The sequence below is a fragment of the Myiozetetes cayanensis genome, unplaced genomic scaffold (assembly GCF_022539395.1).
Source record: "Myiozetetes cayanensis isolate MyiCay16 unplaced genomic scaffold, myiCay2020 scf21, whole genome shotgun sequence".
Taxonomy (NCBI): Eukaryota; Metazoa; Chordata; class Aves; order Passeriformes; family Tyrannidae; genus Myiozetetes; species Myiozetetes cayanensis.
The window spans coordinates 1,192,748-1,220,549 of NW_026087423.1; the positions used below are offsets into that span (position 1 = coordinate 1,192,748).

General features: G+C 53.2%; 2 protein-coding genes across 5 annotated transcripts in view; both read right to left on the reverse strand.

Annotated features, from left to right (window-relative positions):
- Positions 1-18,649, reverse strand: part of OSBP2 (oxysterol binding protein 2) — a 102,059-nt gene extending 83,410 nt beyond the window's left edge. The window contains exons 1-2 of one of the 2 annotated variants that reach the window (XM_050318253.1): positions 18,336-18,649; positions 10,465-10,542 (exon numbers count right to left, since the gene is read on the reverse strand). In XM_050318253.1, the coding sequence (XP_050174210.1) occupies positions 10,465-10,542; positions 18,336-18,634 (377 nt within the window). In that variant the 5' untranslated portion in view covers positions 18,635-18,649. The remainder of the gene's footprint in view (positions 1-10,464; positions 10,543-18,335) is intronic. The other variant, XM_050318254.1, reaches the window with a different exon arrangement.
- Positions 18,650-19,893: 1,244 nt separating this feature from the next.
- IQCD (IQ motif containing D) lies at positions 19,894-26,925 on the reverse strand. 3 transcript variants are annotated; one of them, XM_050318301.1, is made up of 5 exons: positions 26,892-26,925; positions 25,446-26,230; positions 23,962-24,195; positions 21,591-21,662; positions 19,894-20,688 (listed from the first exon to the last, which is right to left on the reverse strand). In XM_050318301.1, the coding sequence occupies exons 2-5, from the start codon at positions 26,031-26,033 to the stop codon at positions 20,413-20,415; spliced, it is 1,170 nt and encodes a 389-aa protein (XP_050174258.1). In that variant the 5' UTR covers positions 26,034-26,230; positions 26,892-26,925; the 3' UTR covers positions 19,894-20,412. The 3 variants fall into 3 exon arrangements, with proteins under 3 accessions (XP_050174258.1, XP_050174259.1, XP_050174257.1); XM_050318302.1 differs by lacking the exon at positions 26,892-26,925 and having other exon boundaries at positions 19,894-20,601; positions 25,446-26,548; XM_050318300.1 differs by lacking the exon at positions 26,892-26,925 and having other exon boundaries at positions 25,446-26,548.
- Between the last annotated feature and the right edge of the window lie 877 nt (positions 26,926-27,802).

A 27,802-nucleotide genomic window follows, 5' to 3' on the forward strand; every position in this document is an offset into this window, starting at 1 on the left:
AAGCCAGTTTCTGGAACAAACCCCTGCCCACACACAGGACCCAACACCAATGAGCCCCAGCAACACCCCCCAAGCATGGATTTAGGGGAGACTTGGTCATGCAATAAGCACAGCAATCTGGATTTCACCCTCCTTTCTCCAGTGCTTTTCCACTTCAGTTTGGCTGCAACACCCACCCCAGTGAAGGGCAAGTTTCTCACAAGGAAAAACCTGGAAGACACCTTCTGTTCCACATCATTTCCACAGAGCCTGTGCTCCAGAGAGAAGGAATAACCTCCAGAGGAGTTGGGGGCAGGTGATTTGTCAGACAAGCCCCCCCTTGCCGTAGTGCTGGGCCCTGGTAGGAACAGGGGCATCCCAGGAGCACGTTGTGCCAACATCAGCACTTCACAACCAGAGTCATCTCAGCCGTGAGTTACATCAGAACACTCACTGCTGGGAAAGTGCGGGTGTAAGGGGTGGTCAGGGCAAGAAACCAAGCTGAAAGGGCTCTGAAAACAACACCCAGGATTCTCCCAGACTTGTTTTCCTAAATAAAAGCAGGGCAGAGCTCCTGGGTGGGTGGTTGAGCAGCACAGGTTGTGCCACTGGGCAATCTCCTCCCAGTATATAACATATCTGAGCAGGGTGCCAAGACAGTGGTGTGAAAAGCCTGTACAAACGCACACAGACCTATAAATGCTGTTCCTGCCAAAATCAGAATCACAGTAAAAGGCACACACAAGCTCCAGTTCCCTTCTCTTCATCCCCCAAAGAGGGATGTTCTGTTTCTGCAGTGCTCCCCCTGACAAGACTCCCACCCCAAATACAAGAATACCCTGAAAACAACCCATTCAGCAGCACACCTTCAGGATCAGCTTTTATACCACATTTCTGCCTCTCTCACGTGCATGGTGCAGGTTTTCTGCCAGGAAACCTCAGCAGTGGGCAGTAGATAAACTAAGCCATAGTGCAGCATCAGCATGTGCAGATATGGTCTGGTGAAGGGACTTTGTGTTGGGATTTTATGGAAAAAAATGAAAAAATAAAACAAATTTAAAAAAAAAAATTACTCCCACTCCTCCCACCACGCCGTGCTATCTCCTCTGCAGCTCTGGAGAGGTGGCCCTGGCTGATAAGGATATCAGCCCTGCAAACACAGCCACCCAAAGGCTCCTTGAGGCACTGGTTTGGGTGGGAGGTTTGGGGTGAACCATCGCCCTGGGCTGCAGGGCAGGAGCAGCTCCCTGTGCTGCTGGGACTCGGTACAGCCCCGGCCTCGCTCCAGCCAACACTGCTGCACCCCCCAGAAAGGGCTCTCACTCCTTCCCTTGCAGCCAGACCAGAATTAAAGGAACTCAGCACTGGGAAAGGGCTGGGAAAAGCTTAGTACGTGGTCAGGAGGAAACATCATAGGAGTGTTCTGGAGCACCGAGTGTCCTCTCTGACACAGTACAGGGACACAGCACAGGGACACTGCTGGTCACCCCTGCTCAGAAACCAAACCACCAGCTCAGCAGCTTCCGCAAATCCACTGCTGCACGGGACGGGAATGTTTGTGGGGAGCTGGGATCTATCTGCACTGGAGCTGGGAATGGCTGTGGGGAGCTGGGATCTATCTGCACTGGAGCTGAGAATGGCTGAGGGGAGCTGGGATCTATCTGCACAGGAACTGGGAATGGCTGAGGGGAGCTGGGATCTGCACAGGAACTGGGAACAGGTTCTGCCCAGATCTGCAGCTCCTGCAAGACCACTGCTGGGGGCTGTAATATTGTTGGGCACCACAACAAAAAGCTCCCAGGGAGGGTAGAGCTGTTTGCAGCACCTGCACTGGGAATGCACTCATTTCCTCCCCTTTAGGCTCTTCACAGAACCCCAGAATGGTTTGGATGGGAAGGGACCTTAAAGCCCATCCAGTGCCACCCCCTGCCACGGGCAGGGACACCTTCCACCAGCCCAGGTTGCTCCAAGCCCCGTCCGACCTGGCCTTGGACACTTCCAGGGATCCAGGGGCAGCCACAGCTTCTCTGGGCAACCTGGGCCAGGGCCTGCCCACGCTCCTCTCTGACTCATTGCCCAGATGTAGCTCCCAAAGATAAATCCTCGGTTCAGGGGGATGTTCTGGTAACCACAAACCTGTTTGAGCAAGTGCCAAACTGCCACCAGAGCCCGGAGTTCACGCACAGCCCAGCAGGGACGCTGGCAGCTGCACAGACGGCCGGTGCACACTCAGAGCTCCAGAAAACCCCATCAGAAACCCTCTTCACCTCTTCCAAAAATGCCAGAGGAAGCCCCCACTCACCCTAGCATGCTGTTTTCATTGCTTTCCAAGCAAATATGCCAAAGATCCAGAGGGGAAAACCCCACTAAGACTCGTGGGCTGTGCTGCTGCCGAAATAATCCCATCAATGAACAGTTTACGAAGGTCTGGTGCAGATCCCACTGCCTCCACAGCCATCAGGATAATCCAGGACCTGGGCCAGGCCTGACTCACGTGTTTGGTGGTTCATTTTTAAGCAAGAACAAACAAGTGACCACACACAAGGTTCACTTGACAAATATTCTTGCTGCACAAGGAATAAATGCACTGCAGCAATGAGAGCCTCAAGCAGTCATTTTTCTCATTACAGGCTCTGATTTTTAAGTTTGTGCTGGTCCTTCAGCCCTTGGGAATTGCATTAAATGATCAGAACAAAGATCAGCCACTGTCAGCTCATATTTACATTTTCTCACCACCATGGCCAAGGACATAAGAGCACACAGCCAACATTAAGTGCCATTTTTACTCCTATCCTATCAATGCCTATTCCACTTACAATATTCAGATTGGTCCAAAAAAACCTCTGTTTTCCCAGACTACAGAGTTCAGGGATGTATTTGCTTTGAGCACAAGACTCATCCCATCTTTCCAAGATCAAGTGTGGATAGAAGAGCTCACTTCCAAGAATTTTTCCATGCTGCAAGCAGCTCTCTTTGTGCAAGTTACCATCAATGTTAATGCTTTCAGCACCAAATAAATTTCCCTCACAGACACCACATGAATTATGGCCTGTGACCTCAAACATCACACTAAAATCATCGTGCTCCTGACTCCTTGCCAGCTTTCAAACAACACTCAGTTATAGCACAGGATCTCTCTATGGATGAAATATTCCTTAGGGATAGATACCCAGATGGAGAATCTCTTGCTGTATGAAATATTCCCCAAGGATTGATATCCGGAGGCAAAGCCCACACGGTTGCACACATTTCTTCCCCTATTTTAAGGCACAAGAAGAAAGATGAAACTTCCCATTTAAAACCCGAACTGTTGTTTCTCAGCCCTTGACTTTGGAATCCTCAGCTCAACAACTACTTTACTACAGGTTTATGTGCTGCAGGGTGTGGAGGATGGTTTCAGGTGCGTGCCCAATGCAGATCTGCAGAGAGGTTCCTTCAGCTCCATCTTCTCCCCGAACAGGACACGCAGCTGCCCCTGCTCAAGGCCAGCACTCAACCTCAGCCAACAGCAGCAACTCCTGTGGCCTCCTGAGACCACCCAGATCTTTATTCTGTGACAAACCCGTGCTCAGCTCTACAATCAGCACATCCCAGGTTTGGGAGCAGTTACCAGCCTTGCAGAACACATTCCAGGATTCGGGAAATTGCCACTTGAGTCTGAGCAGGAGGGAACACAACCTTGAATACTGCAAGCAAGACTGATGCATGCAAGGTGCCTCCACCACCTTCATCACCCAGGAAACGATCAGCTGATCCTTGGAGGACGTGCTCCTGAGGAGTGAGGAGGTCAGCAGTCCTGGAACAGCAGGTTTTTCACAGAGGGGAGATGAAAGCAGCACAGCAAGCTGTGTCGGCAGTGTGAGTGCAAGGGGCAGCATGGCACGGGGTAAGACCTTTCCCATTCCTTATGACACAACCCAAAATGTAAAAAAGCACTGGCAGTTGGCATTCCAGCCACTGCAGTTGCCAAGAGTTTTATTTAAAATAGAAATTGGAAGTTAACTGCTTACTGGGATTGGGACTGATGGTGCTCCTGGATCAAACTCTGCAGACACTCAAGTGACCTTGGCCAACAACTTCGGGACAGACCTGGCACATCTCAGCTGCTTCCCTGGGAGACTGAGGGTCTTCCAGCACTGAGTCTCAGTGACAGGACACAGGGAATGGCTTCCCACTGCCAGAGGGCAGGGTTAGATGGGAGATTGGGAAGAAATCCTTCCCTATGAGTGGGGGGAGGCCCTGGCCCAGGTTGCCCAGAGAAGCTGTGGCTGCCCCTGGATCCCTGAAAGTGTCCAAGGCCAGGCTGGACAGGGCTTGGGGGAACCTGGGCTGGTGGAAGGTGTCCCTGCCCGTGGCAGGGGTGGAACTGGATGGGTTTTAAGCTCCCTTCCCACCCAAACCATTCTGGGATTCTATAATCCAAGTTATGCCAATACTCTGCTCTGGGATCAGTGTTCAGGGGCTGAACCTTCCCTGTAAAAATCCTACAGATATTGACTGTGGGTTACCAGGAACAGAGGAGTCAAACACACAGCAATGAGGGAAAGCAAAGTCAGTGACCTTCCCCAGGCAGGGCTCTCACGAGCAGACAAGGACGATTTACAGCTTTGACAAAATTTCCCAAATGCTCAGCCCAGACTCTGGGTGCTATTTCAGTGCATTGTGTTGCAAGACAACGTGTGTGGTGCAATAAGATGCTCGGAGGTTTCAGAGCAGCAACATTCCTCAGCACAGCCCAAGTCCTGCCCTCCGCTCCCACCCCACCCCTGCTCCTCTGGCTCCAGCCAAACCAAGCCCTCGTCCTCCCAGCCAGCCCTTCACAGGACACCTCCCAACCTGCTCAAGACCAACCAGCTGCCATCCCACCCCTCTCCCCCATGCAGGAAAGGTTCACATCCACAAAGGCAGCATCAGCACTTCATCCAAAGTCACTCCCTTCCATCCCAGCAGCCACTCTGGGAAGCCACGGGGCTTCCAAAGCAGCCGCTGGACACATCCCACAAAGGGCAAACAAGCAAATCATGGTTTGGGTGGGAAGGGACATTAAAGTTCAGCTCTTTTCACCCCCTGCCATGGGCAGGGACACCTTCCACCAGCCCAGGTTGCTCCAAGCCCCATCCAACCTGGCCTTGGACACTTCCAGGGATCCAGGGGCAGCCACAGCTTCTCTGGGCAACCTGGGCCAGGGCCTCACCACCCTCACAGCCAACAATTCCATCCCAATATCCCATCTATGCCTGCCCTCTGGCAATGGGAAGCCATTTCCTTTGGTCCTGTCCCTCCATCCCTTGCCCCAAGTCCCTCTCCAACCTTCTCTTAAGCCACCTTTAGGGTTTTTTTTGCCTGAGCAAAACCCCACTTTGCACGTGTCTTGTCCACACCCCCCCAGCCCACCCACCTGCTGGGGCTCCTGGGAGGCAGCAGGATTTTGCCAGCAGGTCCCAAAGCCCCAGTGCAGTTCCAGGCCCTGGTGCTTCACCAAGGACATGAAAACCCTGGGTCCCTGAGTGCCCAAGAGCTCATGTCCAGCAGTTCCCATCACAGGGACAGGGCTGGGAATGGGTTATTTTTAGCCCTCAGCAGAATCCATTTCCGTAGGAGCCGCATCCAACGCTCCCCTCCTCCAAACACCTCCTCCTCTGCCTCCCCAACAGCTGCAGCCCCAGAGTGCTGGGACACAATGCAGGGCTCTGGTTGCTCCTCAGGACAAATTCCAGGGAAGGAAGGAAGCAGAGAGGTAACAAAGAGCAAACACACACACACACACACAGTGGGTGCTTTGCCAGCACAGAGAAACAACAGGGGAAGCAGAAGCAGCAGATATTTGCCACGTGCCTCAGCAGCTCTCACTGCAGTGATCCCAGTGGATCCCCAGACAGGGACACATCCACCTGCAACAACAAACACCACAAGCACAGCCAGCACCAGAAGGAAAACAGCTCTCCAGAGCTTTTCCACAGCTCTGCATTTGCTCCAGCCAACAGCAGGGAGATGAATGCTGGTCCACAGCTTTAAACTTGTGTTATAAACCTTACACAAACATTTCTACAGACAGGAAAGGCCAAGCTGGGCCTCGAAGCACCCTCTGCACCCACGTGCTCCTCAAAGTGACTCCAAGAAGTGGCTCATGTCCCCTCTCTCCAGCAGCTGCCAGGAAGGACCCCGAGCCCTGGGGGTCTCAGCCCAGCAAGTTCAGCCATGGGAAGGATTCCACCAAAGGAGCCCAAAGCACTGCAGGATGGGCATGGGAAGCGTTCCCAGGGGAGGAGGAAGAGCCCAGCTGGGCTGCAGAGGAACACAGCACAGTGCTCAGCTGGTTTCCAGAGCAGAGCCACATGCAGGTGACAAACAAAGCTGTGTTCATCCTCCTCTTTCCTTCCCAGGACCTTGTGGGTCCCTTCCAACACAGGATATTCCATGATTCTATGACATCAAGGAGCACACACCAGTGAAAAGCAGCACAATGCCCTTTTCCCAAGCAAGCAAGTGGCATCACATCAAATCCACGCTCACTTCAGCTAAGCTGTTCCGACCACAACACTTGCCCATGGGAGTAGATTCTTTTTATAGAGACCTGGTGCAGCACAGACACTTCTTGTGCGGTTGGATTTAAGGGATAAAGGTGCCCATCACAGCAGGCAGAAGGATGTGCCCTCACAAACAGGGATGTGAAGCACCTCTGCTGGGTTTACATCCAACCAGCAGTTCCACAAACAAACCACAATTTCTAAATTAAAAATGCACCTAATGGTGTAATGGTACGTTATATAGTGTAATGGTGATGGTATTTTTTGAATTTGCAAATTAAAAATACACCTCATGATAACAGTGGACTTTATGTACAAGCCACAAGGCACAAAGGGCTCACTGGATTTAACTTATTCCCTTTACAAGGCAAATGGAAAACAGCAGGAATATTTAAAGGATGGTGTCTTGAATGTGAAACAAAACTCTAATTCCCTCCATACCCATGAGGATGCCTCGCTTCAGGACAATGCCTGTAGGATTAGAGGCCACTTATTACTGGTGTTTTAGCTACTTTAAGAGTTCTTCTTCCTTAAGTTAAAGGAATTGTAAATCTTCATGGAAATAAACACCTTGGACCAAGTTCCCAACATTAAAAACACACTATATTACGGCTGAGAGAATTGGGACTGTTCAGCCTGGGGAAGAGAAGGCTCCAGGGAGACCTGAGAGCCCCTGCCAGGGCCTAAAGGGGCTCCAGGAGAGCTGGAGAGGGACTGGGGACAGGGGATGGAGGGACAGGACACAGGGAATGGTTTCCCACTGCCAGAGGATTGGGAAGGAATTGATGGCTGTGAGGGTGGGCAGGCCCTGGCCCAGGTTGCCCAGAGAAGCTGTGGCTGCCCCTGGATCCCTGGAAGTGTCCAAGGCCAGGTTGGACGGGACTTGGAGCAACCTGGGCTGGTGGAAGGTGTCCCTGTTCATGGCAGGGGTGGAACTGGATGGGCTTTAAGATCCCTTCCCACCTAAACCATTCCATGATTCAAGATTATGCAGCTCCTCCAGCTGTTCCAAGGCCCAGCCTGACCCTGTGAGACACCAGGCACAGCAGCCATGCGACGATCCCGGCGCTTCCTGCAAATGCATCACTGACTCCCTGCAGCATCCACAGGGATTTCTCCCTAAAACTCTCAGTCTCCACTGCCAGCAGAATTTGACTCTCAAAACCACTCAGGCTCTTCAGGTATTGTGCACTTGGAACTCAAGTGTACAAATCCTGATGGAATCAGTCCTGTTCCCACAGCACGTGCTTCACGCTGGAAGCAGGGGATGGTAGGCAATAAATTAACCTGTAACGGCCCCAAAATGGAGAATATCAACTATGGGCAGCCTGAGATTTCTCTCCTGTGCTGCAAAGAGAGCTCAGGGCTGCAGATGTGCAGTAGAATTCATTCCAATCCAGTAATTACAGTGCTTATCTGTGCTGGGACATGGAGCTGCAACCTCTGCAGGTACTTAGAAGTGACAATTACTGGCTGGATTGTCTGCAGGCTGGAAGGAGGGGAAAATGGGTTTGTTACAGGGCAAAAGGATTAATTTCTAGACCTCTGCAAGTCAACTTCCAAATTTAAAAGTAGACTTCCAAGGAGCTTGAATCCATAGTTTTTCCCACTAGAAGTCTTTATTGCTTTCCTTGTGGTGCAAAGGAAAGAAACAGAGAGGAAGAGGCAGATGCTTCAGCCAGTGCATACTCCATGTTTACTTACATAAAAATGCAGGTTGTGGGAAAACAGTTTCAGGGCAGCACCCAGCTGGGATATTCCAGAGACTGCACAGGCAATAAAATAGGAAAATTCCTATCCTTCAGCTCCTAAGCCAATCCTACTCCTAAAGGGATCAGAAACCCAACTGGGTCTTTGCCTCCTCAAGCGTTGCAGCAAAATACTGAATTTATTAGAAGCTTCAAGAGATAAAACCACCATAGAGCAGCAAAGCACAGCTTAATCCCATCCTAAGTTTGGCTTGCCAATCCTCAGGCTGTCCCAGTGTCACGGAGAAATCTTTCCCTCAGTTTAGGGTGTTGTGGAAGTTGGGGAGTCTAGAAACAGACACAGGAATCATCGGGGCTCCGGGACAAGCCACGGACATGACACAGCTTTTCTTCACCCCCATCAGCATCCAGGGAGCTGAAGGCAAACTCACTGTCAGAAACCACATTACCACAGAATGGTACATGAAACATGTCTGGAAGGCACCTCAGGAGGCCTCAGGTCCAGCCTCCTGCTCTGAGCATCTGCATCCAAATCAGGTTGCTCAGGACCCTGTGTATCCACAGCTGGAATAGTCAAGAGTTCCCTCCAGACCCCAAGTATTCAGCCCTCACTCCCAATTAAACAGGGTTCCACGTGTCCATGCAGGATTTCCCACGTGCTGGTACCAGCCCACTGCCTCCTCCTGAGAGCAGAGCCAGGCTCTGTCCTCTCCCATCCTCATCACAGAGCCGTGGGTCTCCTCTCTCCTCCTCTGCTCCAGGCTGAGCACACCCACATCCCTTCTCCCCTCCAGCCTCATCCTGGGACCCCCAAACCAGGCCCACGGCCCAGCCAGTGCTGAGCAGAGGGGACAGGACCTTCTCTTGACACTGCACTTCAGCTGAGCAGCCAAAGCCACCGCTGACCTCTGGGGACTCCTGGTCACCTCGTTTTTCCCCAGGGCTCTTCTGCAAAGCTGCTTCAAGCCAGGAACCCCAGGGCAGGGCTGGTGTTTGCCTCTGCTGAACATCACAGGGCTCCCACCATCCTGTTACTCCAGCCTGTCATGGTCCCTCTGAAATGCAGACTTGTGACCTCTCTGCTCCACTTGGCATCACCCACAGCCCAGCCGGGAGGGCACTCACCCGTTAATAACGACATTATCCAGCAAATACTGCAACTAATGGAGTGGAATCTCATCACATCTACCAAAAAACAATCAAGTCATAGGTACTCCTAATCAATCCCTGAGAGGAAATGGCTACTGGGAGTACAAACACCACACCAGCTTCCATAGGGAGTCCCAAAGCTCATGGTAAGATGATGGAAGTCCAATTCTGCGTGGGAGCTCATAGTGCTGTGTGTGATCAGCACAAGTTACACAGTATTATGGTGATTGTCACCTTTGTACCATCACAAAATGGCTTTTGGTTTGAGCACTCTCTTCCTCCTGTTTATAAAAATTCCATCCCAGGGGAGATGCAAAGCCAAGGAGCCCACAGCAGCCTCTCCCCAACACAGACCACAGAGATCCAACGGACAAGGAATGGCAAACACTGCTGGGATAAAACAGAGCCAGGGATCAGTCTCACCTCACCACACCCTATAAACCTGCAGTGCCTTCTGCTCCACAAGCTCTCCTGGGAAGCACCTCAGTGGTAACTCGGGAATGATAAACAGTGGATAAACAGCATCCAGCATCAGGCACAGCAGCTTGCATGCTTGGAAACAGCAAAGCTGGGAGGCCTCACTCTTCCAAAAATACAGGATGGGGCTGGGCACACTGCGCACACAGCACCACCTGAGGGCTCCCGGTCAGAGCCTGCAAAAAGAACTTCAGACCAAAGGCTGAAACTTTGAAATCACAGAATATCCTGAGTTGGGAAGAGACCCATCAGGATCATCCAGTCCAACTCCTGGCCCTGCACAGACACCCCGAAAATCCCACCCTGTTCCTGAGAGCGTTGTCCAAACCCTCCTGGAGCTCTGGCAGCCTTGGTGCTGTGCCCACTGCCCTGGGGAGCCTGTTCAGTTCCAAAAGGAAGAACTTTTTCCTGAGATCCAACCTAAACCTTCCCTGACACAACATCGACTCCTCACGAGCTGAGGGCACAGGTGACATCCCCACCTGCTGCACAGCAGCTCCACATTTCTGTGACAAAAAGGTGCTTCTTTAATCCTGTGGTCTCCACTCCTGCACAGTCCTGGAAAGCAGAGGCATGTCCCAGTCACCCATGACCACGCTGCAGCCAAATCCACCCAAACTCACCCCATCTTCCGAACTCGGACCGGTGTATTTTTCACACGCTTCCAAGAAGAGCCACCACTCCTGACAGTTGCAGAAGACCTGAAAAAAAAAGTTTGTGGAACCACCCCTGTGCATTTCACAGGAAAAGAGAAACTTCAAAAATCATGAAGGTTCCCAGAACTGGGGAATTAGTTGCCATGGATATTTGCTGCTGTGACAAATACTCTAATTCTGTGCTCGGGTGAGTGACAGGCACAAAGCACCAAGTCAGCTGGGAACACCAACACGGAATAGCTGCAAACACGGCGGCACTCACAGCCCCCAGGCACTGGGAGCATCCCTGAGGAAACAGCAACGGACCTGAACGCAGCACCAGCACCAGGAGGCCAAGTGACCTCCCAAAGGAGCTTTGCTCCCATCCGGGTCACCACTGCCAGCCCCTGTGTCCCATCTGTGGCTGTGCCAGGGGAAGGAGTTTGCTGTTCTTTAGGAGCCCACCCAGCCACGGTGTTCAGGTGCCTGTGCCAACCAACCAGCCCGAACTGAGAGGATCTTACACACACCAGCAATACACAACCAGCAGGTCCCAAGGGCAACATTCTCCCGCTCTGTTTCTTATGAAGTTCCTAGCAGAAACCTGCTCTACCTATTAATAACAGTTGAAGAATCACTGCTTTGGGTTAAAGCAGGAAAAGAGAAAGGCACAGGCTCCCACCCCCCCTATTTACCCCCACATGCATTGCAGAAGCTGCTTTAACCAGCCACGCGTGCCCAGACAGTGCTCTCATCCACAAGATTTGGAGAATTAAGACTATTTTTAGGGAATGAAGGACCTCCCCCTGAGTCACTGCAGGGACATACATCTATCCAGTCGTGATTCAAAACAGAAATAGCCTTGAAAAGTTAGATAAAGATAAAAAAAAAAAAACAACAGGAAAGTGGATAGAAACACAGTTTGGCCCAGCAGGGTGTGAAAGGAAGGGCAGCTGGATGCAGGGAAAACACAGGTGAGCAGGGGTTGTGCCACGGGGTTTGTGCCACAGTGGTGCTGACACAGCAGCAGCTCCATCAGTGCCCGTGTCAGCGCCCAGAGCTGCAGGACAACATAACCTGTGAGCGGCTCCGACCCCCAGCCATGTCACACATCGGGCAGCACCACCTGGGGACAGCAGGAGGCCAGGCCAGGTCACAGCACAAGCCAGGGACAAACCAGCAGTGCCAGGAGCCCGGGGAAGTGAATCCCGAGTGCCTGGCACGGGACCAAGGAGGAGATTTGTTCTGATTTGTTCTGCTCTCAGCGCGGTGCTGTCAGTGCCACACAGTCCCACGCTTCCCATCTGCATGTTTAATTCCGCCGTTGATCCGTTGGCAGCCCGAGGGCTCAGCGCTGGCCCTGTGAGTCAGCAATCACTGCCCCAGCACCACGGCACAGCCAGCTCTGTTCTCCTCCTCCAGCTCTGCCCGCCCAGCCCGCAGCCGGCACACACGGGAATATTATGCCATTAATTATTAAACGAGCTTTTTGAGCGAAACCAAACAAAGGCTGATGTAAAGAGTAGGAAAGATCCCTGCCAACGTGCTGTAGGAATGATTATGATAATTGAACGGCATAATGAGGGTCTGAAGGGATATTTAACACCTCCAGTTAGCTCAGGTTTGGAAGCACTATCCTATTTAGGGATGAATCTCCAGGATGCTGCCTGCTCTCCTGACAACTCACATTTCAGGGTGAGATGTGGGCCATCAGCACCACATCTGAACAGACCTACAGGGAGAAAAGAGCTCTGATATCACTGATAACACTTCAGTTACCTAAAATTACCAGGGTGAGTTACCCAGCTACAACAATTGATACACAAGCACAAAACAATACAGAGAAGCTCAACAGTCTGACCCCCTGCAGCATCAATCAACCTACAGGTAAGGAGTGTCCATGTTGTTCACAGGTGAGTTACAGAGCTTTTTTGCACCGACTGGGAGGAAATCAAGCAGGATACAAGGGATACTACAGGGGAAAGCACAGCAGGTTCCTCACATTACTCCTGACAAGAAAGATCAGCTCCTTCCCCAGTGACTCACTGTGGGCACAGAGGATGACAGGCCGTGCAAAAACCAACTTAAACCTGTAACTGGAGCGAGTCAGGTTGGAGCTGAATACATATTTCCCTGGAAAAAGACAGGGAGAGCAGCTACAGGCAAGAGGCAGGTGATGCCAGTCACCTCTGGAGCCAAAGAGAGATCCTGGAGCAGCCAGCAGCACTGCCGGTAGCACTCGGACCGAGGGCTGGAGAGAGTTATCCAGGGCTGAGCACAGCCTTGGATATCCTGAAGCACAAACACCCCACTCCAACCTCTGCTCCTAAAGGTCAGCACAGCACTGGATGTCCCAGAGCAGGAGCCACTCCAACCTCTGCTCCTAAAGGTCAGCATGGCCCTGGATGTCCCAGAGCAGGAGCCAGCCCACTCCAAAGGCAGAGCTGAAAAAGGCAGAGCTGAGGCAGCTCCAGCACCCCGTGGGAGTGACAGGGCTGGGCAGTGACCCACTGCCCTTCACAGGGACAGCAGAGATGCACCTACACCCACGTGTGCTCCAGCAATGGAAGCTGAGGTAACTGATACCAGAAATGGGGGCCAGGTACCTCCCCCTGGTGATGACCTGAGCAGCTGAGCCCATGAACTCACTTCATGCCTGCAAACTGCTCCAGGAGGGAAAACTGCAGTGTGAGCAATGCTACCTGAGAGTTCCCCACACGACTGACCTTGGGACAGCAACACAGGCTGCTGCTGGTCCACAGGAATCCAGAGTGCTCTGCCCCTCTCAAAGTTTAGTTCTGCACAAGACAAGCCAGTTATTTCTGCTACGATTTCATCAAATGAAGCATTTGGGCCAGTACAGAGTCACAGAAAGGGACTCTTAAAGCTCATCTCATTCCACCCCCTGCCATGGGCAGGGACACCTTCCACTAGCCCAGGCTGCTCCAAGCCCTGTCCAACCTGGCCTTGGACACTTCCAGGGATGGGTCAAGCGAAGACATCAATCAACTATACTTGATTTAAGATGATATGTGTAGAAATAAAGCATCAACAGAGTTCAGAGCTCTGGCTGCAGTTTGCAGCCAGCAAACAGAACCAGGCAGCAGCTGTAAAACCCCTCACACAGCACCAGCAACCAGGCCATGACAGAAACATCCTTAAGGACAAAATCCATGTCTGACACTCTCCTGCAGCGTCAGCAGTAGCTGCTGTTTGGAGTCAAGTGATCCCGACCCCCTCCACAGCACCATCCTGGGAGCAGAGCAATCCAGGTTGGAAGCAGCAGCCCAAAGAGCATCGCTGCCCTCGCCCCACAGCACCCCCTGAATGCCACGTGGACATGCCATGTCCCCACAGAGCTGTGCCAGCACCCTGTCCCCAGGGACACAGCACAGGGAGGAGCTGCCTCCAGCACGGGCAAATAATGAACAAGGAGCAACAGCAAAGCACCATATGGATGCAGCAAGTGCCATGGGAAAACAAGATGACTGGGAACACCAATTATTAATCACTGTTTAAAAACAAGTAGCTCAAAGTCACCAGGAGCTCCAGGGCTCTCCTGGAAACCTGCATGCTCCAGCACCCAAGGGTGACAAACACTCCAGGACTTGTCTGCAGAGGGAGGAGGTGTTACAGAAATCATTCTAGGAGACTGTATTGCCTCATTTTATTGTGTACAAGCTAAATGTAAGGACACATTTCTCCCCCAAGGGTGGTCCAACACTGGAAGAGGGGCATGGAGAGGCTCTGCAATCTTGTACCTTGAAGATTTCAGGGGCTGGAGCAGCAGGAGCAGCTGAGGGAGCGGGGGGGGCTCAGCCTGGAGAAAAGGAGGCTCAGGGGGGACCTTCTGGCTCTGCAACTCCCTGACAGGAGGGGGACCCAGGATGGGTTGGGCTCTGCTCCCAGGGAACAAGGGACAGGAGGAGAGGGAACGGCCTCCAGCTGTGCCAGGGGAGGGTCAGGCTGGGTACTGGAAAATTTCTTAATAGAAAGGGTTATCCAGCCCTGGCACAGTTGCCCATGCCAGAGGTGGAGAAATCTTCCCTGGAGGGATTTAAAAGCTGTGTGCATGTGCCACTTGGGGACATGGGTTAGTGGTGGCCTGGGCAGTGCTGGTCAGACTCACTGATCTCAGAGAGGTTTGCCAGCCTAAATGACTCTGTGATTCTGTGACATCCAAACCTCAGCAGCTCAAGGTCCTGAGCAACCTCACTGGGAGGCCCCACATGGTACATGCTCTGGATCAGAGGTTCCAAGGTCCCTTCTGGAAGACCCAATTCCCTCCACGTCTCTTCTATCAGCAGCAGTTTTCAAGCTGAACTCCTCACCTCGGCTTTCAGTGGAGTCTCAGCACAAGAAGCAAGAAAAACCCCTCTGGGTTGTGCTCAAGCCGTTACAATGCCAGCCAAGAGTTAACTGCTGGATAAACAGAGCCGGTGAAGAGTGCTGCTCTGGCAAACAGCTTTTCCAGGGAAATGAGCTGCAGGATAACCCAGACAAGACAGCTGAACCGCCCCAGGCACCCAGCACTGCTCTAAGAGCAGAGCCACGAGGGGAGTTAATGCTGCTCGGTGGAGAAGCCTTTCACTTCACAACAATGGCCACATCACACAGCACGACATGGCTTTCCCCTCTCCCTTTGTCACTGCTTTTATTGTTACATCCTGTGCCCACAAAAAGCACTGCTGGGGGCTCTTCAGACACCCAACCCACAGGTAACCTGCAGAGCAACCCACTGAGGGGCCAACACGAAACCTGAGCCCCTGAAAGGTGAGAAAGTGCTGGGAGAACAGACACTCATCCCATCGATGAGCACATGAGCCAATCCTTGGTGAGTTAATTCTCACCTGAAGATCCTCTCTAATCTCCTTGAAAACACTTATCTGTTCAAGGTGATTAGATTCTCCCATACAGAGCCGCTAATTATAGATAATGATAAATCTGAGCGGCAGAGGAGTTCAGAGAGGGAGTTTGGATCATTAGCAAGTCAAGCAGACGAGTTGTGCCATCCCCAAACTGCCCTCCCACACCAGCATCACTCCTGATTTCCAAATCAGCCAGAAAACTTGGGCAAAAACCAACCTAAGAGGGGCCATCAGGGGCAATTAAAAAGGTCCAACTATCTAGGAGCTTTCTAAATCCACACACCTCACTCCAGAGGAGGGTTCTGCACAGAAATCTGCAAGAACTCCTCAGTTGTTATTTTCCACAGGTTCAGAATAGGGAATACAAAGCAAAAGAACGTGAAGCTTCGCTGGCAGCAAGACCTGATGTTTTCATCGACATAGCAAAGATACAGGAGGCTTTAAATACTCCACTGAGGGAAAAGAGAAGCTTTAATTCAGCAAACTGTCCCCATGAAACCAATGGGGCAGCAAAGAGGCATCACACCTGGCTGCTGGAGCAAACCCAACAGAGCAGCTCCCAAAGGATGGCACGGAGCCCACCCACACACAGGCACGACCAGATCCCAAGGGAACACACAGGATTTCAAGAGCTCAGCTCTACAAACAGAAGTCCTACCAGGAATCACCACCGGGCAACGTGACAGGCTGGGGTTTAAAGCTAAAGAGCGAACGGCAGGAAATCCAAATGGAACACAAAGCTCCAATTTGGAACAAAATCAATCCACACAAGGAGGCAACTGCCTCAGTCTGGATGATTTCAGAGCATAAGCAAAGTGAAGTTTCTATGAGGCTACTCCTGAGCAGCCAACAGCTAAATCAGGTGGACTGTGCAGCCAAACTCCAGCTACAAAGGTGACAAGACAAGGAGAGTGCAGCAGTTCACCTGCAAGGGCAGAAAAGGACACGTCTGGCATGGACCTGCCGAGCTGCAAAGGACACAGAGCCAGGAGAAAGCAAGACCTGTGGCTCACAGAATGCCAGAAACCTTTACATAATATATATAAATACAGACATATCCTCTGTATCAGTGAAACAGGCAGCAGTCCCTGTCCTGCCTGGGCTGTCTGCTCACAGGGAAGGTCAGTGAAAACACATAGCCTGATACCTGAAGCTGCCTCAGTCCTGTCAGTGACCTGGAAGTTATATCAGAACAAAACTGCCAGTTTTTACCCCAGACTGTCTCCCAGGAGCGCTCTGAGATGAGCAATTCCAGCTGACACAGCCACTGTTCCAGAGCGCTGGGTTTGAAGAGTATCATGGAGGCTTTTCTCCATTTAAGAAAGATTTTACCACGTGTTCTGCACTGTATTTTTGTACTCCTGACTCACAACCAAATTAATTCAGTTGTCATCAAGCCCAGCAATGAAAAGAAGCACAAAACCCTCCAGCATCCCTGGAGCAGCTGCTGCAGGTCTGCCCTGCCTGAAAGCTCCACAAACTTTCAACTCCTTCACATGCTGCTCAGAATAATTTACTTGGGTGTTTCTGTTTGTTGTTTCAGCCTAAAACAGATCAAATTGTCTTATAAATAAACCTGGTTGTTCCCATCTAAAGTAATTCTGTTGAAGAAAAAACACTTGTTTGCTCATGACAGACTTGGCATCAAAACAGAAAAATAATATTCTGACATGGTTATAAGTGGAGCATTAACTCCAGCAGCCTTTTGGAGCCACACAGCTCTGGGGGGCGGATCTGGGGCAGAGTTAAAACATTCCAGAAAGGATTACAAGCAAATTAGCTGAATTACTGAGAGGTAACTTCATTCTTGTGGGGCTGTTTTTGTTTGGCTTAAGTTCTTGGGGGGGTTAAAACAATTCCAAGTAGATAAACAAATCATTGACCTTCTGCCCTGTTACCTGCCATGGTCTGACCCCGGGACACAGGTTCCAGATGTCTCTTAGAGCTGGAGGAGTTTATAGCCACACCTGACAGGGAGCTGAAGCTCTGGGACCAGCTTCAGGCTACATGTCAGCAGCTGGAGCAGAGAGGAAATCAGCTGATGAACTTTGTGTCGGGAGGAAAAACGGCTCTGGCATAGCCTTTACAGAGAATTCCTCTCTCAGAGTGTTTGGCACTTTAAAGACTAATTATTTTATAAAGCTCAACCCTCTTCAATATCTGGGATTGCTTCCGTGTCCTGAAGTACAGCCAACATCTGCTCCACAGTACTGAAGGTGACAGAGCATTTGTGTTCCAAGTGACAAGAATAAACACGATCCACAGAGTGGTTTGGGTTGGAAGGGACCTTAAACCTCACCTCGTTCCACCCCCTGCCACGGGCAGGGACGCCTTCCTAAAGGATAAAAACACCAACGTCCACGTTTGTGTTTTCAGCACTGAGCTGAGACACAAAGCACAAGAGAACCTCCAGGGATGACATCACTTTGGATCCCAGCTCGCAGCCTCGGGGTGTCTGACACGCTCCTCACTGAGCCCACAGCCCGTCTGACAGCACAGAGAGCCAGGCTGGAATCTCTGCCGAGTGCTGGAGCTTCCCTCCTTCCCCCAGGAACGCAGCCTGAGCCCGGGATGCCTTCCCGGGCACGACAGCCCATCCCGGGCACGACAGCCCATCCTTCCCCGGCCGCCGCAGCGCTCGCAGCCACAGGCACGGCCGGGGCAAGGATTCCCAGGCTCTGGCATCCTGCCTGGCAGGGAATCAGCAGCAGGAGCAGGTTGCACAGCACAGGGACAATGGTTTCGGGTTGTTTCGCTGGGAGCTTTGCGCTGTCCGGGCAGTTCCAGCAGCTGGAGTTGCCGCAGGAGGAGGGAAGGGATGGACGGATGGATGGATGGATGGGAGACCCGCGGGGATCCGCACTGTACCACGGCTCTGGAAGACCAAAGCCCGACTTTGGCCTTGGCACTGGGGGAAAAAAAGCCCGACCTGAGCAACACGCAGCGATTCTGGCCGTGCAGCCCCCGCGGCCCCTGCCCTCGCCCCGGTACCTGTAGTAGCTGAGCAGCCCGTTGCTGAGCACGAACCAGCGGCGCTGGTAGCCCTTCAGGTAGTTCGTCCACTTGAAGAGCCAACCCTTGTAGGTGTCGGAGCCCGGGGGGGCGGCTGGCGGACCCCCCGCCGGACCCCCTCCACCTCCTCCTCCACCGCCACCGCCGCCACCACCACCGCGGCCGCCCGGCTCGCTGCTCATGGCCGGCAGCTCGTGGCACGCCAGGCAGGGCACGGCGCTGAGGAGCGAGACCAGCCCGCGGGTGCCGCCGGCGCAGAGCGCGGCCGCCTTCCCCATAGACCCCGCGGGGCCCGGCCGAGGCTCCGCCGCTCAAGGGGCCGCCCCGGCCCGTCCGCGCCGACCGGGGGCGGCGCCGCCGCCGCCTCGTGACCGCGGAGAGGGGGGGAGCGGGAGGGGGCCGGGGCCGGCGGGGGCGGCGAACGCCGCCCCGCCGGCCCCGGCCCTCCCGCTCCCCCAACCCCGCCGTGGTCGCGGGGCGGGAACGGCCCCTCAGCCCCCCCCGCCATTTTGACCCCCCGCCGCCATTTCGTGCCGGGGGAGAAAGATATTAAAAAAAAAAGAGAATTGTGATATTTTTTTTTTTAAAATAGTTCCCATAAAATTTTTCCCGCTGTCCCGCTCAGCTGCTTCCTTCCCCCCCTTCCATGGGCACAGGGCACCATAAGGTCAGTGGCAGGTGCTGCCCCCGCCAGGTGTCCGCATCTGCTCAGGGCCTTTCCCTCTTCCTTTCCCTTCCCTCTTCCCTTCCTTCTTCCCTTCCCTTTTGTCTTCCTTTCCCTTTTCCCTTCACTTTTCCTCTTACTTTCCCTCTTCCCTTCTCTCTTCCTTTCCCTCTTCCCTTCCCTCTTCCTTTCCCTCTTCTCTTCCCTTCTCTCTTCCTTTCCCTCTTCCTTCTTCCCTTCCCTCTTTCCTCTTCTATCCTCTGCCCTTCGCTTCCCGCCCTCCCAGCCCGGTGATCACCTTTCCCTGATCTCCCTAATCCACCCTGATCCCACTGATCCCATTATTCTCACCCATCACCTGCACACACAGCCCCTGTGGGGTGAGGGGGCTCCCCCATCCGTGCAAAATCTCCGGTGAGGGCACAGCACTCCAAGCCTCGGGATCTGGCCCTTGTGCCAAGTGCCTCTCCAGCTCTCATGGAGCACCTTTAGGCACTGGAAGGGGCTCCAAGGTCTCCCTGGAGCCTTCTCTTCTCCAGGCTGAACAATCTTTTCCCAGAAACTCTCAGGCTGTTGGTGTTTGGAACCAAAGATTCCCTGGAGAGATGTAACTACACCCCAAACTGCCCACATCGGTCCAAACATCTCCGAGTCTCCCAGATCACAGCATCTCTTGTGGCTGCCAGGAAAGGAACACATGTCCCTTGGCCGTGTCAGAGGAGAGAGTGGCCTCACCTGATCCTGAAGGTTATTTGGGCTTTCCAGCCAGTGCCACTGCCCTCTCCTGGGAGGGAGGCTGCCAGGAAGGGCCACGGGTAAAGAAATGTCACTGGGAGGCTGGATCCAAAAGGCTGTTTGCTCCCAGTTTGCAGTTAGCTTTGGGAGTGGCTTCCAGGATTGGGAACAGGGATCGAGCTGGGCTGTGCCACATTCCACCCTCCTGAAAACTGCAGACTCCAAAACTGATGCCCAGGGAGGACTCATGTCACTCCTCACACTGATAACCACACTCCTGCAGCTTCCTCCTGTGGGAAGGGACACGGGCTCCCAAATCCACACACCCAGGTCTTGACAGAATGAGGGGAATTAGCCACAAGTTGTGCCAGGGGAGGTTTACATTAAATATTGGGAAACCTTTTATCATGGAAAGACCTCTAAAGCTCTGGAACAGCCTGCCAAGGGAAGTGATGGAGTCACCATCCCTGGAAGTGTTCAAACAAACATGGGGATGTGGCACTTGAGGACATATTTTAGTGGTGAACACGGTGCTGCTGGGTTGGTGGTTGGACTTAATCATGTTAAATCTCTTTTCCAAACTTAACAATTTAATGCTTTTATCTGGAAGAGGTCAGACCCAGCAGCTTTGCTGGGGCAGAGAAGGGATTTGGGGCTTTATTTCTTGCCCCCCTTGCCCTTGGCCTTGGCCTTCTTCAGCTTTGCCTTGAAGAAGGCCCGCACCACGTAACCTCTCCAGGTGGCCTGGATGCGGGTGGCAGCACGGTTCCTCCTGGCCTGCTCCTGCAATTCCTCCTCCTCCTTCTGCTTCAGCATCTTGCGCTCCTCCTCGATCTGGGAATACTCCTGGAGCAGCAGAGCGTGTTTCTCCATCAGCTGGGCCAGCTGGGCCTTCTCCTCGGTGTAGACAGCGTGAATCTTCTCGAACGTGGCCTGGCAGGCACAGCGGTTCAGCTCCTCCCTGTACACCCCCAAGGGTCCTGAAACCCATCCCAAACCCATGCAGGACCACGATGGGGAGCTGAGCTGAGCTTTTCCAAAGGGATTCAAAAAGAAGGCATGTGCCCAGTACCCAAGGAATTTCATGAGATGCAGGGTCCCAGTATCTTCATGTTCCTCTGAAGAATCCTCCCACAATGAAATATTTGGAGAACAGTGTGGGGGGGGTGGGGTCTGCCTTGACAAATTCTACCCCAAACCTGCTCCTGCCTCCCCACAGACAGGAAGCCAAATTAATCTCGTTATGAAACACCTGACTGGGGGAATCATTCCTTACAATTAGCAGCAGCTTTCAGGCCCCTCCCTGCATTTTTGAGTCCAGCAGCTTTTATCCAGTCCCATAAATAGTGCAAGAACAGGGAAGCCACCAGGGCCTTCCCAGAGGTGAGGTTTGGGAGTGCTCATGTGACCCTCAGGCTGTTATGGCTCAGCTGGGTGCAGGCTGTTGGGTTCCTTAGCACCCAGCACATCTCTAAAGGATCCAGCAGGAACAGGAGCAGGATTTGGGCACCAGACAGAGCCATGAGGATTGAGATTGGAGCAAACCTGAAAAACCTGCTCCCTGACACGTGGTGGACGTGCCTGACAGAACGTGGTGAGCCATAGGCCCCCAAATACTGTGGGATTAGCAGTGGATGTAGCTTTTCCTAAAACCAAAGGAGCAGAGAACTCCTGGACACACAAGCAGGACAAAGATCCCTTTCCTACAGTTCATCTGGATGGAGATCTGTCTGTCACTTCCATGGCCTCCTGGGTAAGAACCACATGTCCATTTGGACAGGAATCTACCTGAGCAAATTCCCTCATGGCAGAGCAAAGCAGTTTAGAGCCAATACCTGTTTTTCTGCCATGTCTGTGTCGTATTTCTGGATCCAGTTCTCAATTTCCACCTCCGCTCTGCACTTCCTCTGAAACACAAAACAAGATCAGATCCCTGCAGGCACCTGGGGCCTGAGTGAGAAGGATCCTGAGTGAGAAAGGAGGGAAGCTTTGAGCCCCAGCATCATTACATCTGTGTATAACACCTCCTCCTTGGGATGACCTTCCCTCAGCTGACACATGTGCCCTGGTTTGAGGATTCTCCTGGGACATTCCCTGAGGCCCAGAGGGCTTTATTTGGTTTACAGCATGGAGCTGGGGCCTTGAACAGCACCTGAAAGGTGCTTTCTGCAGGAGGAAATGAATGTGTCCTATGGAATGTGGTAAGTCATCGACAAACTGGGGAAACCACCCTAAAATAGAAGCAATAAAGAACTGCAAAGCATTAACACGGGACAGAAAGTACTCAGAAGATGCTCTTTTAAAAGAAGAGATATTTCTGGCTGTAGAACAGTTTAGCAGTGGCTATACTGCTGTACAAGCAGTTATGGGCAGTTTATCCCCAGCTGCTGTATTTGTGCTCTGTGGAATCATTCCTGGTCCCTCTCAGGTGCCACATGATTTCCTACGTGACACTGCCCCAGGAAGCCCCAAGGGCTCCCAGGCCATCACGAGGTCACACCTCAGCTAATTAGACCACAAGTACAACCTTGTACTTGTACACGAGTACAACTTGTACTTGCTGAGGAAAGGAGGCCTCTGTGGTCAATAAATGCTTCTTCCTGAGTGCTGGAATGAGCTGAGCACTCCTCATCGAGCCCTGCTGTGCTCTGCAGCCTCAGGGACTGCCTGACACTGCCCAAGGACGTGTAAATGGGTAGATTTTGGGGGTTGTACTGTGGTTCTAACTTGGGTTTGGTGCTTTGTTAGTGCCCAGCCCTATTGCCATGTCACACAGCATCACCCAAAGCCAGAGTGAGGGATACCCCATCACCAGTGTGGGCTGTCCTGCCCGTGGGGGGCTGTGATGGTTTGAGGGAATATCCAGGAGGAGCAAAATGAGGAGGGAAACTTTTTCCAGTTCTAGATTCTGTGTCACCAGAGTGTTCTCCTCAGGGAAGAGCTGTTGCTTCAGAGGCCTGAGCCTACCTTGTACTCCTGTTTCCTCCTCCTGTATCTGCTCAGCACTGGGGGGTGAAGGCCTTTGAGGTGCTGCTGTTTTGGGGGCTGGACATGCCCGTCTGTTTGTGCTGGCACCCAGAACCTCCCATGCCCTGGGCTGATCCCCCAGCGTGGGCAGCAGGGCAGGGGGGATTCTGCCCCTCTACCCCCTCAGCTGAGACCCCCCTGCAGAGCTGCCCCAGCCCTGGGGAACAGCACAGGGAGCACGTGGAGCTGCTGGAGAGAGGCCAGAGGAGGCCACGGAGATGCTCCCAGGGCTGGAGCCCCTCTGCTCTGGAGCCAGGCTGGGACAGCTGGGGGGGTTCACCTGGAGAAGAGAAGGCTCCAGGGAGACCTGAGAGCCCCTTGCAGGGCCTAAAGGGGCTCCAGGAGAGCTGGAGAGGGACTGGGGACAAGGCATGGAGTGACAGGACACAGGGAATGGCTTCCCACTGCCAGAGGGCAGGGATAGATGGGATATTGGGAAGAAATTCTTTCCTGTGAGGCTGAGGAGGCCCTGGCACAGGTTGCCCAGAGAAGCTGTGGCTGCCCCTGGATCTCTGAATGTGTCCAGGGCCAGGTTGGAGGGGGCTTGGAGCAACCTGGGCTGGTGGAAGGTGTCCCTGCCTGTGGCAGGGGATGGAATTGAATGGCTTTAAGGTCCCTTCCCACCCAAAACATTCTGGGATGATTCTGTGAAATCACATTTACCCTTATTCAATCCAACCCAAGTCCTTGGCTTGTCTCTTCAGCAACATGCCAGGCAGACCAGGAACTGCTCAACATCAGCCACGTTCCACCTTGAATACTAAATCATCTCTAAAAGATGCTTTCCATCAAGCCAATATTGTGTTTGCTTTGCTCACCCTACACCAGATCCCTTGTTTCTCCATCATCCCTCACTTGTCCTGCTCCGGCCTGGCTGCCCTGCACTCTGCCCACCCACAGCCTCTGCCATGCCCTGTCACAGCTCCGGGGGAAGGTGCTCCCAGAGCCGAGGCAGGAGCAGGACCTGTGACAGGCTCTGTCCCTGCTGTCGCTGCAGGGCTGCTTTCCACTGGAATCAGCAGAGCGTGAGGACAGAGCGGGTGTACTCTGACAAACACCATGTGCATCCTGCCAGGAACGAGCAGGGAGCAAGGAATCCCTTGCAGCAGACAGCAGGCAGAGCTGACAGCTCTGCAAACAGGCTTCAATCTCCTGTCCCGGAGCTCTGCTCCCCTTTACCTTCCTGAGAAGCAGCTCCGAGGCTCGATGCTCCTGTACCAGGGCACTGAACTGCACTTGCAGGCGCTGCACGTCCTCTTGCAGCCTGGCACACCTGCCCTGGGCGGCTTTCACCTCCTCTTCCTGCTGTTTTTCCCCTTCCTTCTTCATCTGCTGGATCTCAGCCTTGCGGTCTTTGGCCAGATCTTCCATGGTGGTTTTGAGGTCTTCAATCATTTTGTCCTTCCTGTCCATCTAGAGCCAGAAAACAAGAGGAATATCATCAGGAAATGCCAGTGAGGCATAAGGTGGGCAGGAGAAAAAAGACCTGGCAAAGATAGAGGAGATCCAAGATGTCACCCTCACAAAGGTGGAGGAGATCCAAGAAGAGACCCTCGGGTGCCCGCTCAGGTAACACCAAGGACCTGCCACTGCTGGCTGAGGGAAGAGTTAGATTTACACAGGAGCTTTGGAAACCTCCTTCCTTGCTCCTCTGGGACTCTGTTAGTAAAGATAGAGAGTGAACAAACCACCACAAGCCCACTGGCACTGCCACCTGAGGAACAGCCAAAACCAGATTCCCTGGAGCGAGCCCTGTGTCTCCCTTGAGAGCTGGATCAGGCTCCGAGTGACTGTCTGGGGAAATCCTCAGCTGGGATCAGTGACACAGATTTATCCTCAATGCCCTGGTCAAGCTGCCAAATTGCACATAAAAATCCCAAGTGTGCCAATGCCCAGATCTCCAAGGAGCAGAGGGAATGGGGAAAGCAGGCTCTTGGCTCTGCCAGCACCATCCAGCGCAGCGAGCACAGGACAAAACCTCCCTCGCTGACCCCTCCTGCAGGGAGAAGAATGAGGAGCACACGTAGAAAACAAAGGATTGTTGTCAGGAGCTCAGGGCTTGGATGCTTGGCACAGGCCACAGGCTTGGAAAGCGCCTGGGAAGTGCCCAGTCGTTTATCTGCACCTCAGCTGCAGATAAAATTAAAAATTGATGTAATTCATATAATCACTGATTAATCACAAATGCTCCAAGGCAGCTATTAGAGTCGGGAGTCACAGAAATGTTGGTTTTAAGCAAGAGTGAAGACAGAGCAGACATTAAAAATGGATTTTAATCAGAGCAATCTCTCCCTGGAATGACTTTTCATTGTTTCATCAGCATGGAATGAAGCAGCTGGCACTGTCACCCCGCCAGGACACCACCACAGCAATTTGTGTCTGTCCTGCAGCTCCTCTGGAACTCAGGGACTTGTCTCGTTCAAGCTGGCTGGTGAGAACAGTTTCAAAACATGCCAAATTCAAGTTATTAAAAAAAAATCAAGTGCACAATAAGCATCCTCATTCTATTTTACAATAAAAATAGTATCGTTAAGTTTAGGATCTGGTTTAGAAATGATTTCTGGAACTTGCTCTTTCAAAAGTGCAATAAATGGGTTGGTTTTTAGTTACCAAAGTTTTGTTCCAGTAACACTTCGTGGGAAAACATTCCCACAAGATCATACCTCCTCCTTTCGAGTCTGGATTGCTGCTGCCAGCTCTGCCTGTAGAGCTGCGATCGCTTCCGTGTTTTGCTCAGCCTTGAGGGACATTTCTTCCACGAACCGGATCTTCTCTCGCTCTTCGGCAGGACTGGTCAGGAGCTTCTCCAGCATGAAATCCCTGAACTCTGCAAAGGCTTTGATGAACACATCAGCTGGTGATGCTTTCACCTGGACTTGATACTTCAGGCCCTGGCAAAGCAAAGGGTTGGCCAGGAAGAGCCTCAGGATGTGTCTAAGAGAACATTTCAGGCGTTGCTCCCCGGCTCTCAGGGTCTCCTCTGCTCCAGGGCTGGCGAGCAGGTGCTGCATTTCATTTGAAAGCTTTTGGTGCTTCAACAGGCTGGCTGTGATCTCAGGTCCCAGCATCCTGGCAAACCTCTCCAGGGAGCCAGTGATCCGTGGGATCAACCTGGTCATCTCCAGCTTGGTAATGGTCTCATCCAAGACAGTCAGGATTCTTTCTGTCTCTGTGCTGTCAGGCTTTAGCTGACGTGGCTCCAACACCCTCATGGCACCTACGGGGGTCGCTGCCTTCTCCGGAGTTGCCATGTCCTTCTCCAAGGTTCCTTGCTTCACAGTGATGCTTGGAATGCAGCTGGATCCCCCGTTGCCATGGATTCAACCTCTGGGCTGAGTGGTTTGAAGTCTGGAAGGGACACAGCTCTCACACAAGGCGAGACTCTCAAAGAACATCAAGGTCTCTGTGCTGCCGTTGTCACTTAGATCTTCCTTCTTGGATGTTCTCCCTAAGAGAAAACCATGGTGACAGTATTAGGGAAACAAGGTGATGTAGGAAAATGTGGGAGTTTCAGATGACATCGGAGTTCTCCCTGGGTGTGGGCACAGGGTGAGGACATGCAGTCATGGGTCAGAGGTGGTCTCTGTCCCAGAGAGGCTGCTGAATGCCCATGGTAAGGGAATAATATTCCCTTAACAATAATTTCCTGGCCTTGAAGAGTGGTGGGAGGAAAGCTCCCAGCTGCTTCTGAGGAGTAGCTGAGCTGCAGCAGCACAGAATACAGCTCTTGTAGGGCCCTGTGCCCACCTTGGCAGAGCGGGCAGGTTCCCAGTGGGAAACCTCTGCCCTTCAGGCCTGGCACTGCCAGAGGGTGGGAGAGGGGATCTGAAGGGAACAGGGCCAAGAGGAGGGGACAGGGGCAGCCGAGTGTGGGAGGCTGACGGGGAGCGAAGGGTCCCCTGGGTGTGGGTCTGGGGCAGCAGGGGGACCCAGGCACCCCCAGCTGTGGGACAGTCCGCGGTCGGCGGGGGGTGATTCCCGGCAGGGAGGATCCTCCGTGTGAGGGGCGGGTGGCTCGGGGGGCCCGGGCCGGAAGGACCCGAGGGGGCTGTGGGACGAGCGGCCCTGGGGCATCCCTGGGTGGAGGGGGTGTCTCAGGGGTCCGTTACTGGGGGATGCACTCAGGCCCCATCCCGATCCCGACCGCAATCGAGACCTCCATCCCCATCCCGATCCCGATCCCACCCGCCGCCAGCGCCTCCCGTTGCCAGGCGACCGCGGGGGCGGGGCCTCTCCGCACAGCCTATGGCGTGCGGCCCCGCCCCGTGTGACCCCACCCCCCCATCGCTTGATTGACAGCGCCGCTGTCCAATGAGGAGCACGGCGGCGGCGAGGTGTCAGAGGGTTGGGGGTTCCATCATGGCGGCTGCGAGGCGCCGTGAGGGGAGCGGGGCGGGAGGCGATACAGCGCGTCTGCCTCGGGCTACCCAGACCTGTGTTTGTGAGAGCGCGACAAATAACCCGAGAAACTTCATCCGCCCGAGGTCAAATGTGCCGGGCGCGGGTCAGTCCAGTGGGTGTCCAGGAGCCCCAAGGGGGCTGTTTTGAATCCCCGGACACATCCGAGTTCCCCTAAACCGAACCGTTAACGAGACTGGTTTGACAGCGCTCTGCGTTCAGGGCTATAAAAGTGATAATGAACCTCAGCTGATTAGGATGCTGATGTTGTACTGGCTCAATTAATTGGTTACCCGTGAATTAATTAGCGACGCCTGCAGAGCATGTGCTGGCCCTCGAGGGCCGTGCCCTCGCCCCCTGCCCGGGCAGCGACGCGGATGCCCTCGGGACAGGAGCGATTTGGTTTCCAGCGGGAAACTTGGCAAAACACTGAGTGCCAGGGCAGCTCCCGGTGATGGCAGCTGTGTCCTTGGGGCAGGAGCCGCCAGGGAGCCTTGTCCCAGGGTTCAGCCTTCCCTGGCCTGAGCATTCCCTTTATTTTGGCATGGTGTGTCAGAACCCGTGAGTAAAACTGCAGTGCTGGGGACTGTGCCACTGCTCCAGCACGTCACAAATTGTTAAC

Excerpts from the sequence above, each read along its gene's own strand:
- IQCD (XM_050318301.1), bottom strand. The coding sequence starts at position 26,033 with ATGGCAACTCCGGAGAAGGCAGCGACCCCCGTAGGTGCCATGAGGGTG. Across the intron at positions 21,663-23,961 it reads CGGAGCTGCTTCTCAGGAAG|AGGAAGTGCAGAGCGGAGGT; the intron begins GTAAAGGGGAGC and ends TTTGTGTTTCAG. Across the intron at positions 20,689-21,590 it reads CAGACATGGCAGAAAAACAG|GCCACGTTCGAGAAGATTCA; the intron begins GTATTGGCTCTA and ends TGTGCCTGCCAG.